Source organism: Poecilia formosa, unplaced genomic scaffold, assembly GCF_000485575.1.
Source record: "Poecilia formosa unplaced genomic scaffold, Poecilia_formosa-5.1.2 Scaffold79, whole genome shotgun sequence".
NCBI classification, from domain to species: domain Eukaryota; kingdom Metazoa; phylum Chordata; class Actinopteri; order Cyprinodontiformes; family Poeciliidae; genus Poecilia; species Poecilia formosa.
Window position 1 is genome coordinate 1,600,248 of NW_006800018.1, and position 13,627 is coordinate 1,613,874.

A 13,627-nucleotide genomic window follows, 5' to 3' on the forward strand; every position below is an offset into this window, starting at 1 on the left:
CGGCTCTCCCTCAAACCTGTAATCTAGCGCACAGGAACACACCCACTCATCTGCTCAGCTGGCGCTGCTTTAAAAATGCAGCTTTCTGAAATTTAGCTTCTGCATTCTTTGCTCATGTTTAACATCGCATGTGCCATGCTTAAAAAAAAAAACAACCCAAAAAGGTATTTTTGGTAGTTGCCAGGAGATTCCTTTTATTAACACAAACAGTTTACCTGGAGAGCAATTAGTGGGAAATCAATGAGAATTTTAAAATCGGCTTTTGTACCATGGAACACCCCCCTTGAAGAAAAACATGAATGCATTTATTTTTGGTTTAATTGTGTTGACGTTGGGATGATGGACTTTGACAGAGTTCCTTAGTTGTCCATAGATATGAAGTAAAAAGAATGAGTATAAATATATGATATATGTTGTGCCACAATAAGAGCCTAGGTTTGGGTATGAATAACTATGAATAATAACTTAGACCAAAATGATCAAGTCGGCGCACCAGGAAAAGAATCCGAATAGTTCAGTCTCATCGCTCTGAAGAAGCTTATGTTTCAAAATGATCTATGGAGACGGAAGTCCAGCGCTGGTGTTCTCTGAACAGCGAGACGCTGCGCTTGTTCTGCAGAGACATTTTGAGCAAATTAGACCTAAATGAATTACTACCAGCTTAGACCAGCTGACAGATTTTATATGTATTCCAAATATTATTTCACAATCCAAAAGACAGAACTTTCTTTTGAGGAACCAATGCTTTATTAGTATTTGGCTGAATTAGGAAGCAAGTAATAAGGGCCATAAACAATATAAATTATTTATTAGCAGTGCTGTTTTTGGGATGCAGGAGCATTAGCATCTAGACTAGCTGTAGCTTAATAAGCAGGGAAACTCCAGTAAGACGCAGTAAACATAGTTTAGGCGATTAAAAGTTACTCTATCCTCAAATTAAACATTATTACACGATAGGAACCAAGGGCTTGTTTCTGCCCAAGAACAGACAAACTTAACAGACTTTAATCCAAAGGTGAAACTGGAATGAAGTTTGAACAGCTGAGTCATTGCTGGCCTTAGCTGGGCCGTGCTAGACACAAACCCAGACTCACATTCTCTCTGACCCGCATTTTACAGGCACTAACCATCCTGTTTTGTTTGACTGTGGGAACGACCAGGGAGAATGTGTGTGATCTCTACACCGCCTGTACAAGTTAAGTTCAAAACCGTTTTAATGAAGTGTAGTAAGCAGTGTCAACAGGAAGCATTCTGTAACAACTTTACCTGTCCGGTCGAATGAACGGGTAAGAAAAACACAGAAACGTTTCCGTTCCTGTACTGTTTCGTAACCGTTTCCACCGCCTATTAAAAACATATCACCTGAATCCAAAGAAACGAGGAATCCGAGTCAACTGCCGACTCCGGTTAAAGATTTTCTCCGGTCTGCGAGAGAACACGATCAGAAAAGCCGCCATGAAATGATGATCTTAAAACTTTTTCTCTTTTTTTTTTCTTCTTTTTTTCTAGTGTTTTGGAAAAGAAACTGCTCCAGCTCTTCAGCAGCGCCGACATGTTAGCACAAAGTATCTTTTCAGTCACCAGTGTTCCCTGTACATCAGGCCCCCTCAAACAGAATACGCGCTCCATGTTTGATTCTCCCTTAACGCGTGCAGTCGGGAACACGCCTGCCTGCACGCCGCGGCGTCTCAGCAGCGGCTCAGAGGTTGAAGAGCAGGGGGGGAAAAAATAGAATCAGAATGACAGAGGCTGGAAAAGCCACTGGCGAAGGTTCACTTGTTTGAAGTGGGCCACAGCCAGCATGCTTCACAGTCCAACTACAGCAGAGCCACACACACACACACACACACACACACACACGCACACGCAGAGGCTTGCCTCCAGGCCCACTGTTGAGTACTGGAGGTCTGCTGCTGTCGGTGCCATCTGGGCACATGTACGCTCCCAGATGTCCACTCTGTAATTAGAGCCAGACCCGGCTCGGCCCGGTCCAGCCCAGATCCAACCCCTCATTTACCAAGGCACTCCCTGAATACTTAAGGAGCTTTCCAGCTCCACGCGGGCCCTAAGAGGGAGACTCTTTGGCTCCGCAAACAACGGATATCAGGGGGGGGAAAGACTGGAAAACTAAAAGTAAGAAAGTTAAAAGTTTCATTACTTGTTGAAGCTTTTTTGTTTGTTTGTTGTTGTTTTTCTTTAATTAAAAAAAAAAAAGCCTGCGAGACCCAGTGACATTTCCGTGTTATTGTATCCCATTTTGTTAATAACTAACGACGCGGAGGGAGTGACGTGTTGAAGGTCACGAGCAGGACTTCTTCTCTTTTTTTTTTCTTTTTTTGTGTGTTATTATTTTTTTACATGCGCAGCTGAACGCTTCAACCGTCTCCCTGTCCTCCTTTACTGTCCTGAAAAATAAGAGTCTCTGTTATCACCGGGTAGGTGTCCAGAATGTCAATCGCCCAGGCAGCGGCCAAGGCCATGTTATCAGATGCCCTGCTGCAGGACAGCTCTGGGATATACAGGATCAACCACCTGGAACTGGAGCTTCCTCTGGACAAGGTCATCAAGTATGTGTCTGTGGGCCTCCCACTGATGCTGGTCTGCATGGCCTTCGCCCGCGAGATCTCCCTGGGTGAGCAGTTCTGCCTCTAAGCTGTTTTTTCTTTTTTTGTTGTTGTTGTTGTTTTTTAAAAACACAGTGACAGGACATTTGCTTTGGTTTCCATTTGCTTTTGCCCTTTATCAGACCCTGGCTTTGTGTTCCACTGTGTGTGTGTGTGTGTGTGTTTTATTCTTCTCTTTTGTTTGTTTATTTTGCTCTTTTTAAGTAATATTAGAATTTTCTGCATATTAATTACGTTGTGCTTGTCCTGAACGGCATTGTGCCAGTTCACCCTCAACGGGAACTACTTATAAATTCATTCAGCCCAGAGTAAAATAATAAAGTCATGATCACAGTTCAGCGCAGCTCCCACACACAAATTAGTCCTTTTTCAGTTATTATTTTATATAAATATTTATATATTTACACATCACTTTTACAGGATTTTCACCCTGGCCTTTAACAGCTTATTAATTTGTTTAATTCTCTCCTGTTCTTTTGCTCACAGAAATGGCTAAATGAAAAAAAAAAAAAAAAAAAAATCAACCTCGTTTTACAGCTTATATGAAGGGAGAGTTAATTTGAACGTGTTCATGCATGAAGTTGCCCATTTCTTACTCGCTAACTAAATTTAGTCAAACGTTTCAGGAATACTAGAATAAAGATGCAAATGATTGATTTGTTCCAATTAGCCCGACTCAGAATAGTTTCGAATCAACAGAGTTAAAGTCCATGAAACCGAACGCAAACACTGACTGCGAGAGGAACTCTGAACGCGTGGCGTCTCATTCGTGTGAGCTTTCCAAATGGAGCAGCGTCGCTGACTCTTGCTGACTGGGATTTTGGCACAAACTAAAACCGCAATGATCTCCGCCGCAGCGGTTAACGTGAATGTGTTTTTTTTAATTTTTTTTATTTTCAGAAGTAAGTTAAATGACAATCTTTCTCCTGCAAATGGCAGCAGCAGCAAAGATGCAGCAGCCAAACAAAGTTGCTGAAAGAGAAACTCCACTGGGGAGTTGATTGATTTCTCTGCTGTTTCATTTGTCATCTAAAAGGTTTTCAGCCAATCTGAAAAAAATAAATAAATAAATAAATTATATATATATATATATATATATATATATATATATATATATATATATATAATGGAAAATCTCACGACCAGGGTGTCTGGAGTCATTCTAAAAGGAGGGAGAGAGTGAGGAGACTGACTCTCATGACTTTGAACAGAACATCTTCCCTTCAGAGCTGGCCTGCAATCAGCCTGATGCTCCTGATGCTAATTACCACAGGGGATGATTGAGAGCCGCGTTTACCGAGACGGGCAAACTGTAATTACAAGGCAAAGTTCTTGTGCGGCGGCTCCTCTCTATTTGAGTCAAATGAGGGGATATGTTGATCAACCAGCAGCGGGTGGGGGCGGGGGGAGGGGTGGTGGTGGTGGTTTGGAGTGTCGGGGCTCATCTCATGGATCCTGGCTGTCTGGCTTGCTCGACTGTCAATTTCACAACAGTGCTTGATTGCTCTGCCGCAGAGAAGTCGGGTTTACTTGCACCTGCACTCTCAGCCAAGAAAGTCTTGTTCGAGGCACAAATGTGGCGGGGATCTGCCAACGTTAATTGGGGATTGGGAGATGGAGGAGCAAGCCTCTGCTCCAGCGCCAAATAGGCAGAGGCTGAAGGATTTTCCAAGATTTCCACTAAAAAGTGGTGATTTGTGCATCTACTTTACGCCAAGGCCGATCTGCTAACTCGCGTCTGCCCATGCAGTCACAAGCAAAAGAAAAACGAAAAGTGATTCCCTTCAAGGCGGCATTGTTGGTTCATCTCCTTGAGGGTTAATAACGTTAACTCCTGCCTCTCGTTTTTGGAGCGTTTCACACACGAATCGCCTAGCAACTGTGTGCACGGAGAGTGTCGTTGGGGCAACACTTACAGGGTTACGCCATCCGTGTGGCAGCATTATGGTATTTAATTACTGGCAAAAGCCGAGCACGCGAAAACAGATGCTCCTGCATGTATTACGAGTGCACAGAACCGTGTCTGCAAGCGCAGAACGTCTGCTCTACAAAGACAAACACAAAGCAGCAGCAAGCCGAAGGAGGACGGGTGCAAGGACCCGCTCAGCGTCTCTCCTCATGTTCGTCGCGGTTTCGCCGAGGCTTGACGGCCATGTTGACATTTGAGACAATGGCTGACGTCTCCTCTCGCGACTGCGTAACCCAACGTGTTCAGCAGGTTCAGATGATGGATGTCTCTGCAGAAATTAGACTGACTTGAGTCGAGCCGATCCGAGTGAACGGCGACACACCTCCGTGAGATTTGCCTCGGTTTTGCACCTTGGACACGGAAGCGACACAAAAACCAGCGAGCAGGTGGCAGACGAGTGATTACTGCTGTAATTCCACCTCTGCACATTGATTGGCCATGTGAACTCCAGACTTTATTGCAAAATTAATTGCTCTGTTTACTTGTTTTAGTAATTCGAAATCCTTTCTACGTAGTTATGCATGTCTTCCATCTTTTTCCATGTTTTTAGAGTTTTTAGGTACTTTTTTTGTTGTTGTCACACATGTATTCCACCAGTACAAAGCCACATTTCACTTAACTTTATTTTAATTCGTGTTTTGAAGTATTGCATCAGAAAAGGTTGATGTAAACAGCAAAACTTGAGAGAACTTGGCAAAAAGGATTTTATACCTCCTTGAGGTGGTTCTTCGCTTTTCCAAAAAATTGCTCACGTGCTAAAGGAGAGATGGAAGCACAGCTGCTAAATAAATCATGCTAGGTAAAAGTAGCAAGCTTTCACCTAGCATGACCAGCTCTTTCCACTGTTTCAGTGCATTATAATTGTATTTCTTTCTAAACGCATGCGGACAGCACAGAACTTCACAAACAGTTGACAAGACAGAACAGCTGCAACTGGTCCAATAGTAGCACAATCCTGAAAACATAGCTCCATTTCTCTGAGATATGTGCGCCATGCTAGTTAGCAGCCTCTACTTCCTGTCTTATCGTAGCCATGTGCAGCGTCAACGTCTGACGAAGTTGCCTTGTTGATTTGCTCCAAATCAAAAACAAATCAAACGCGTCTAATTCTAATTTGCATTCTACTCTCATTTTCTGCAACCGTTTGAACGTTTGCTCAAAATTTCTCTTCACAATTAGACAATAATGTGGCTGTTACGCATCATCTGCCTTGTTGCAGATTGAGACGCTGAATCTAGCAGCTAGTCGAGCAGCGGCAAAGATCAGAGCTGTCAGCCACCTTAAAACAACTCCAGAACTTTGAAAAACGCCAAAAGGAGTAGCAGATGTAAAACCTCTGGTAGAAAAGGGAAGCAAAGAAAAATCAATAACAAAGCATTCATTAAATGTCTAACTTTTTTTTTTTGGCTTTGGCTTACTTTTATTTCAGAGATACTCTTACAGCATGTTCTTTATTTGATGCGTTTTCTGAGTGGGTTTCACAAACAAGGATCACTCATCAGATGAGGTGACACCAGAGGAGTGTCTGATCCCACGTACACACACAGAGGCTTCTGGGTAAAGCCCTGCAAACACATTCAGCGTTCTCCACTCTGCTGGTTCCGTGCCTTAAGGCAGTGCTTCTGAACCCGGGCCCTCGGGGGCCCTGCGGTCCTTTATGTTTCGGAGCTTTTTCCTGTTATGGCATAACTGATGCAAATGATTGTGCAACCCCATCAGCGCGTCGCCGAATGCTTTCAGAACCATGCAAAAATAAAAAATAAAAAATTCTCCATTAGTTTAAGTCAGGTATGTGGCAGAGGTGAAGTGCCCAGTACATGCAGGACAGTGGGCCCTGAGCTGCAGAGTTAACTTGGGGAAACCCTGAAATAGAGCCTTTAAACACCCCCTTGCATATTATGGGCTGCAGCAGTCTGTAGTAGTCTGCTCAGCAAAACTGGAGATACATCTGAACAGATTCCAAGATGTTTGGTTTATATGTAAAATATTTGAAATAAATTGTAATGAAACACTAATATTGATCTCTTGTAGCCTTAAATCACAGCAATGAGTCAGGAAAGGTCAAGGGAAGGACAGGGGGAGATGTACAGGAAAAGGACCCGGGACTGGGAACCGTAGACGGCCGTGTTACAAGCCTTTGCCTCACAGAAACGACAACTTTCATTAAAAGTTTGTACAAAGCCGTAGAAGATCCTGAATTTAGTTTGCATGGACCAGTCAAAGGATAAATATACCGTACATCGGCAAGCTGCTTTCCAAAAAAATAAATAAATAAAACAAATCTTAACACGTTCCACCACGATTGTTATTGTCCGTTTCACATTTGTGTTGAGCTAAAAAAAAAAAAAAAGAAGTTTGAATTAGGTTTCAAGTTTAAAAACAATGAAACACCATCTTAACTACAGACATTCGCCATAAATAAAGTGGATTTAGTTTTAGCTGACTAAGAACACACACACATATGATAAGAGAGCATATGGAAACATGTAGCTGTGATCTATAATAAGGTTGGCTTGTAGCAGGAATCACACCCTCTCAGTAAATTAGTGGCTGTGTGTTTTTACTTCCAGAGCTGGGCAACTTGAAGGCCAGGCTGAAAAAAAAAAAGTCTCTCTCCCATCACTCTGAAACGGGTGCGACACACCAAGGGTGTGGCCCCACCTCACCCTGCTGTTAGAGGGTGGAGCAGCCATGGTAAATGACAGATTGGTGCAGAATGGATTCAAGTGGTTGAACCACATGTGGTAATATCTAGGTGAACTAAATATAAGGCTGCAGAAGCAACAAACTTAGAAAGGAGTCGTCCAGGGTTTTTAAATGTCAGGTTGCCATTTGGAAGCATGTGATTTCTCTGCTTGAAAATCTGTATCACTGAAGGGAAAAGGGCAAAAAAAAAAAAAACAAGCTCAGATCTCTGCATTCGGTAATGAACCTCCAGTGCTGTTATCTGTCAGTTTCTATGTGGAGATCTGGGAGTGCAGGGAGGCCGCTCGCAGGCGCTCCAACACGGCACGATCAAGCGAAAGTTGTAGAGCCGTTCCTCACGTTTGCAGCTCACATTACAGCTCCGATTTGTTTATTTCGCAGGGCCTCAAATCAGCTGCTTCCCTCCCAGCAATTTCACAGTCAAGCAGGCCGGCTATGTCGACACGTACTGCTGGGATTCTCTGATGCACCACGAGTTTGACGGCGACGGGAACTTTGAGGAGCGCTCGCTCTGGGTGCACAAAGTGAGTGGAAAGCGTTTGACTGGGCTCCCTTGACTTGCTTCACCCATTTACCTCGACTGATAGACTGCGAGCAGCAATACGCTGAAGCCCTTTTTTCTTTTCTTTCTTGCAAAAAAAAAAAAAAACTTCAGCTGAAAATGTCACCATACATTTTTAATGAGGACCTCATTTGCAAACGCAACAGAAAGTTCAAGTTCTAGTTTGTTTGAACTTGTTCCTGCCTCCTTATTGTTTCCTTGGCCCACTTCTGTCATCTTTCTCCCGTCGTCGTTTCAGATGTTTCCTTACTCTCTTTTGGCCATGGCCATCCTGATGTACCTGCCGGCTCTCATCTGGCGCCAGCTTGTCACGCCCACACTGGGCTCAGACCTCCTCTTCATAATAGATGAACTCGACAAGTCTTACAACCGATCGGTCCGACTGGCCCAAAGCATTCTGGACATGCAGCAGAATACAAAAAACCCGCTCACATTTCAGGCCGAGCTTCAAAGGTAAGACTTCTCCCTGGCTCTGCTCATGGCACAAACATTTGTTATTTTATATTGGCCTGTCAAATTCTGCGTAGCTCTGTGGTCTTGCTTATAGCGACTACTAGCCCAACCTCATGGGTATTCATTCACCCCTCTGGAATCCTAATGATTCCAGAAAATGTTATTTTTATTGGAGTGGTAGAAAAACATACTGAGGCATTAAAAAAAGAAGAAGAAAAAAATACAGCAGAGAAGCTGTTGATGTCAGATATAATGGTGTCAACTGGAATATCTTGGTAAAGGAAATTTAATTTGGGAAGTGTAAATTTACAAATGTTCTGTATTGACTCAACCTTGGTAACATCAGTGCTGGAGATGCGGTGAGCAGCCAGTAGGTCATATCCACCAAGCCATGCTGCTTTGATGAAATTTATCAAAAAAAAAAAAAAAAAAAAAGATCACAGCACCCTGTTTTCCTATCTCATTTCTACCAAATATGACTTAATCTACAGACAGAAAACTGGCCACATTTTGATACATAAAATATGTATTCTCCCATTATGCAAATCTATAAATAGTCTGGTTTCCATCAAGTTCTGCCAAGATGCAAGTGAGGACTAAACACATTTCTCTTTTATATTGAACAATTAATTTAGTTTGACACAATTGTCGCTGTAGGAGACACCGTTTGTACGTCGTTAAATATTAAGCATCAGCACCTACACGTTAAGGTTGTCCTACCTAAGCTGGCATGACTCACCTAAGTGACACGTCCTTGCTACTTTTTTCTTCAATTGCATTTTTTTTTACTCGACTTTGAAATGTGAAACACACGGACCTTGCTGTCTGGTAGTCGTAGAGTTCACAGTTAATGCGAAAACGTCCCTTTCTCAGACTCTTTGCTTGATTTTGTCTTTTTATCGACCGTCGATATTCCTGACTCATGATGTGTGTCACACGATAATCATGCCATGTCCAGTCCAGTAACATGTCAAAGCAGCATCTCGAGGACTATGATTGTGTTTGATAAAACACGCTGCTGTGTGAAAAGCGACGTCTTCCTGACTCTCTTCTTCTTGTCTATTTCCAGAGCCAAGCGGAAGAGATACTTTGAGTACCCCCTACTGGAGAGATACATGCAGTGCAAGCAAAAGTCTTACTTCCTCGTCAGCATGCTGTTTTTGCGGGGCTTCCTCCTCCTGACCTTTATGACCTCTGCCTGCCTGTATCTTGCCTACTTCCACCTTTCGGCCTTGCTGCAGGATGAGTTTAACTGCTTTGTTCGTACAGGCATGCTGCGGGATCAGAACTGGATTCCTGAACTGGTTCAGTGCAAGATGATTGGGCAGCTGGTCTTTCAGGTGATAAGTGTGGTCAACGGAGCGATCTACCTCCTGCTGGGACCCATTGTCCTTTTTAGCATTATTCGACTCTTTGTTTGGGACACTAGCTTCATCTCCGTGTATGAGGTCCTCCCGGCCCTGGACCTCATCAACCGCCGAAGACTAGGCTGCCCACTGAACGACCTCAACGTCCTCCTGCTGTTTTTGCGTGCCAATGTATCTCACCTGAAGTCCTATGGGCAGGTGAGAGCTCTGTGCTCCCTTGCGCCACCACAAGTGGGCAACGCAACAGCTGGGCAGGGCTTGAACGCAATGCTGACCCAAGAAGAAATAGAGGAACGCGAAGAAGCGGCGATGGAGCTCGCAGAAGAAATAGGGGAGGCCAAGGAGGAAGGAAAGCTCAACTTGGTGGACATCATGACTATTCTGGGAGCGGCTCAGGGACGAGTGGTGAACTGCAGTGAGAAGAAGCCCCTAATGGAAGAAAATTTGAGCCTGGGTACCACAACACTTATCTATACACTCAAACGCATACTACTAGCGTCCATTTTCACTTTCATCATCTGGGACGTGCAGAAAATCATTAAGTAATCTCCATAATGCTACTGCTGCTTACATGCTGCTTTTCATGTTGTTGTGTAAGGAGATTAAACGTAGGCGAGAGCAGCTCAAACTGTAGACAATTAACTCAAAATGAATGGTTTCTGTATTTTTTTTTTATCTCCGTTGCCTTTCTGTGTAAAACAGAAAGAGCTGTAGTATTTCTTTAACATGCAGGAGAGATGGATTTGTGGTACTTCTTTGCCCTAACTGACCTCTCTGTTTCTTTACAGAGCCAAACCACCAGGGGTACCATGAGTTGAAGGAGACTGCACCATTTAGTCAGTACTAGACCTTCAATGGACTCAATCAATGTGATAGCGATGGGGGAGCGGGGGAGGGAGGTTTAAGAGGTTTGGGAGAAGAGAGGGTTGGACACCAGTTGGGCCTCAGCACTCTAGGAAAAAAAAAAGCCTCCTTTAGAATTTCAGGTCAAATAGTTCTGACTGGAAATGTCAATGGGATATGGATTTGTCAGGTTTTAGCTTCTGGGCATGTGTAGCTGCCACAGATCTTTCTTCTGTCTTTCAGCAGAGACCTTAATGTATTTTTAAAAAGTGTCAAAGGAAAGTTTGTGTGAAAAAAAAAAAAGTGGTTCTTGTAATTATGTTGCCAGGATGTCACTTGTCAGGAGAAAACACTTGTGAAGAGCTCAAGCTTTCTGCTTAGTCAGTATTTATTTGATGTCAAGAGACAAAACGCGTGTTAAGTGGAAACTGCTGTATGATTGTGGTGTTTGATTTTAGTTCATTTTCTGTGACATCCACTGTAACATTTATTAAGTATTACTTATACTCCGTGTTATGCACTTGCTTTTCTGTGACAGCTTGCTTTTATAATCTGTTATTCTCTTTTCACTTAAACATCAAATAAAGTTCTTGGTATCTGTCATTTTTTAAAAATATATAAACATAAAGAAATTAGTGTAATTTTTATTTTATTTTTTTTTTTTACTAATGTTGTCAATCAACCGATATGAAATGTCACACTGCCTAAATCTAACAGTGTGAAAAAAAATATGTCCGAGGGATGAGTGGTGAGCGACAAGGATATTTGGAAAGAAATGATCAGAAACAAAGTTAGAAGATCAGGAACAAGAAGAGCAACCAGACGGTCCTGGGTATGAATCTTTCCCTGAGGTCTCTCTGCATGTAGTTTGTATATATATATATATTTTTTTGTCTGTGTGTGTGTGTGTGGGGGGTCTCTTTGGCGTAATCACACACACAGTTCAGTTTATTTATATAATGTCAACTCACGACACATCATCTTGAGGCGTTTTACCAAAATAAAGTCTTACATACGTTCCATTTGCTCCTACTTATCCAACAGTGCATTAAGTTTGGTTCACTATTCAAATTAGTTAAAAAAAAAAAAAAAGTTTTCTGCCTAAGGAAACTCGGCAGATTGCATCAAGTCGTTCACTTCTCCTGGACAGTCTGGACACATGGCTGTTCAGTTAATTGGTCTATCTAAATTGTCCTTAAGTATGAGCGTGGGCGCGCCTGGTTGTTTTGTCTTGTGTCTCGATGTTGCTCTGTAATGGACTAGTGGCCTGTCAAGGCTGAACTCCACCTCTCTCCCAGTGACCGCTGGAGAAAAGTCCTGGCATCATCACTATGACCCTACAAGAATAACCAGGTGTAGAAAAAGGATGGGCAGGTGATAAAAAAAAACCAACAAAAAAAATCCTCCTATTATCTGTCTCACCTCTTTCTGACACTTTGATCTTTTCCAATATCTTTATATTTAGGAATAGCTCCGTCAGGATTTTTTATTGATACAATTGACTGAGATCCTGATCCAGTTCCGTTCAGCAGTCTCCGTTTGCCGGTATCTGACAGAAGTGTCCGCAGAACCTTTTCTTTCTAAAGATATAGCCACCTTGATGAGTACAGCTGTCACCTCATTCCAGGAGCTGAGAGAGACTTTTAAATGTGTTGACTTTTTTTTTTGTTCCCTGTCATAAAAGTTAATTAAAGTAGCAGAATTTATGAGTGCAGGAAACTCTTCATAATACAAACTGACGATAAAGCATCCCCCTCATCCCAGACGATGGAGTTGTGTTCTTGTCAAGTCCCATTCCTGACAAGAATTGCTGTGAAGATTTGATGGCAGTGATATATAGCTATCACGTCTGAGCTAGCAGGTTGATGGGGCTCTCTCTCTCTCTCTCTCTCTCTCTCTCTCTCTCTCTCTCTCTCTGAGAGTTTCACACACAAGCAGTGCCCATTTTTCTCTGTGCTCTGTTTTGTTGTTTTTCTCCAATCAGCCAATATCCTGTGTTATATTCTGGCTCACACAGATATCCTCTTATCTCCCCAGAAACAGACAAGTCATCTTCACTGTCCTGATCACTCACTCTTACAGTCTCTCAGTTCTGGAGATTTATTTTGTGAAATGACAGTGTCAGCTGTTTGGCGAAAACGAACAAACTAAATGTAGCAGTCTCTCACTTTTTACTCCACTGTAGCCTCGGTGTATATAAAGGTTCAAACTGCTGATGACTTCTTCACAAAGCATTATTTCAAACAGTCCAGGTTGGTTTTTAAACGTCTTCAGGGTCCATATAGTGTGTCACAAGTTCAGAGCTGCCCTTCCATTTGGTAGTTCAGTGATTTAGGCCCTATTTCACCTCGTCCAACCTTTTATTTCATTGTGTGTAATGTAAGATGGAAAAAAAAAGTGCTGTCAGAATGTGTGAATATGCCTCATTGTGACAAACTCTTAAAGTGGTGAGTGAAAAAAAAAAAAACACATAAATGTAGCTGAGCACCCGTCAAGCTAATGGACGTTCAGCATCTGGCTTTACCGTTGTACCACGTTCTTTTGCGATGTAACGCAAACCAACTCAGGGGTCGAAGCAGTTACTTTGTACCACAGACGCACAAGCAGTCATGTTGCCAGACAATTAAGCAAGGAACCTTTTCATATGGGACACACTAGTGAAACATGCTAAGGCCATGAAATACATATTGATTTAAGAACCACTCTTGGTGGTGCAGATCAACACGGTAACTTATGAATTATGGTGCTCTATCCTGAAGATGAACACGCTACGGTCATTAAGGAAAGGACAAGATTAGCAAAGACATTAATGCAGGCGGAGCATTCACCGGATGTTCATTTGGTACTAAGTGACCTAATGTGTGTCAATACAAGTACACCAAATGCAGCCCTCTGAAACGATATATGCTGGTTCAACACGTTGTCTTTTAGAGACGGTATTCAGGAAACCTCATGTTTGAGCTGCTATTGGCTCTGAAAACAAAGTGTCCCCTTTTCAAACCATTTTCTGGGCGAAAACCTCAGTTGATTAGACCAGGCTCTCTGGCACCAACAACCACGCCGCCCTTCAAAGTCACATTCTTGCTCTTTCTGAGGTTTAGTT

The 13,627-nt window shown here is 42.7% G+C and overlaps 1 protein-coding gene across 2 annotated transcripts; it reads left to right on the forward strand.

The window, feature by feature from the left end:
• Nucleotides 1-401: 401 nt before the first annotated feature.
• Nucleotides 402-11,123, forward strand: LOC103141055 (pannexin-3). 2 transcript variants are annotated; one of them, XM_007556484.2, is made up of 6 exons: nt 404-2,133; nt 2,440-2,632; nt 7,681-7,823; nt 8,100-8,314; nt 9,384-10,135; nt 10,470-11,123. In XM_007556484.2, exons 2-6 carry the CDS (start codon nt 2,449-2,451, stop codon nt 10,526-10,528), a joined length of 1,353 nt encoding a protein of 450 aa, XP_007556546.1. In that variant the 5' UTR covers nt 404-2,133; nt 2,440-2,448; the 3' UTR covers nt 10,529-11,123. The 2 variants fall into 2 exon arrangements, with proteins under 2 accessions (XP_007556545.1, XP_007556546.1); XM_007556483.2 differs by having other exon boundaries at nt 402-2,133; nt 9,384-11,123.
• The last annotated feature ends 2,504 nt before the right edge of the window (nt 11,124-13,627 follow it).

Coding starts and splice junctions, on each gene's coding strand:
- LOC103141055 (XM_007556483.2), top strand. CDS start 2,449: ATGTCAATCGCCCAGGCAGCGGCCAAGGCCATGTTATCAGATGCCCTG. Junction 2,633..7,680: donor CGCCCGCGAGATCTCCCTGG/GTGAGCAGTTCT, acceptor TTTATTTCGCAG/GGCCTCAAATCAGCTGCTTC. Junction 8,315..9,383: donor TTTCAGGCCGAGCTTCAAAG/GTAAGACTTCTC, acceptor GTCTATTTCCAG/AGCCAAGCGGAAGAGATACT.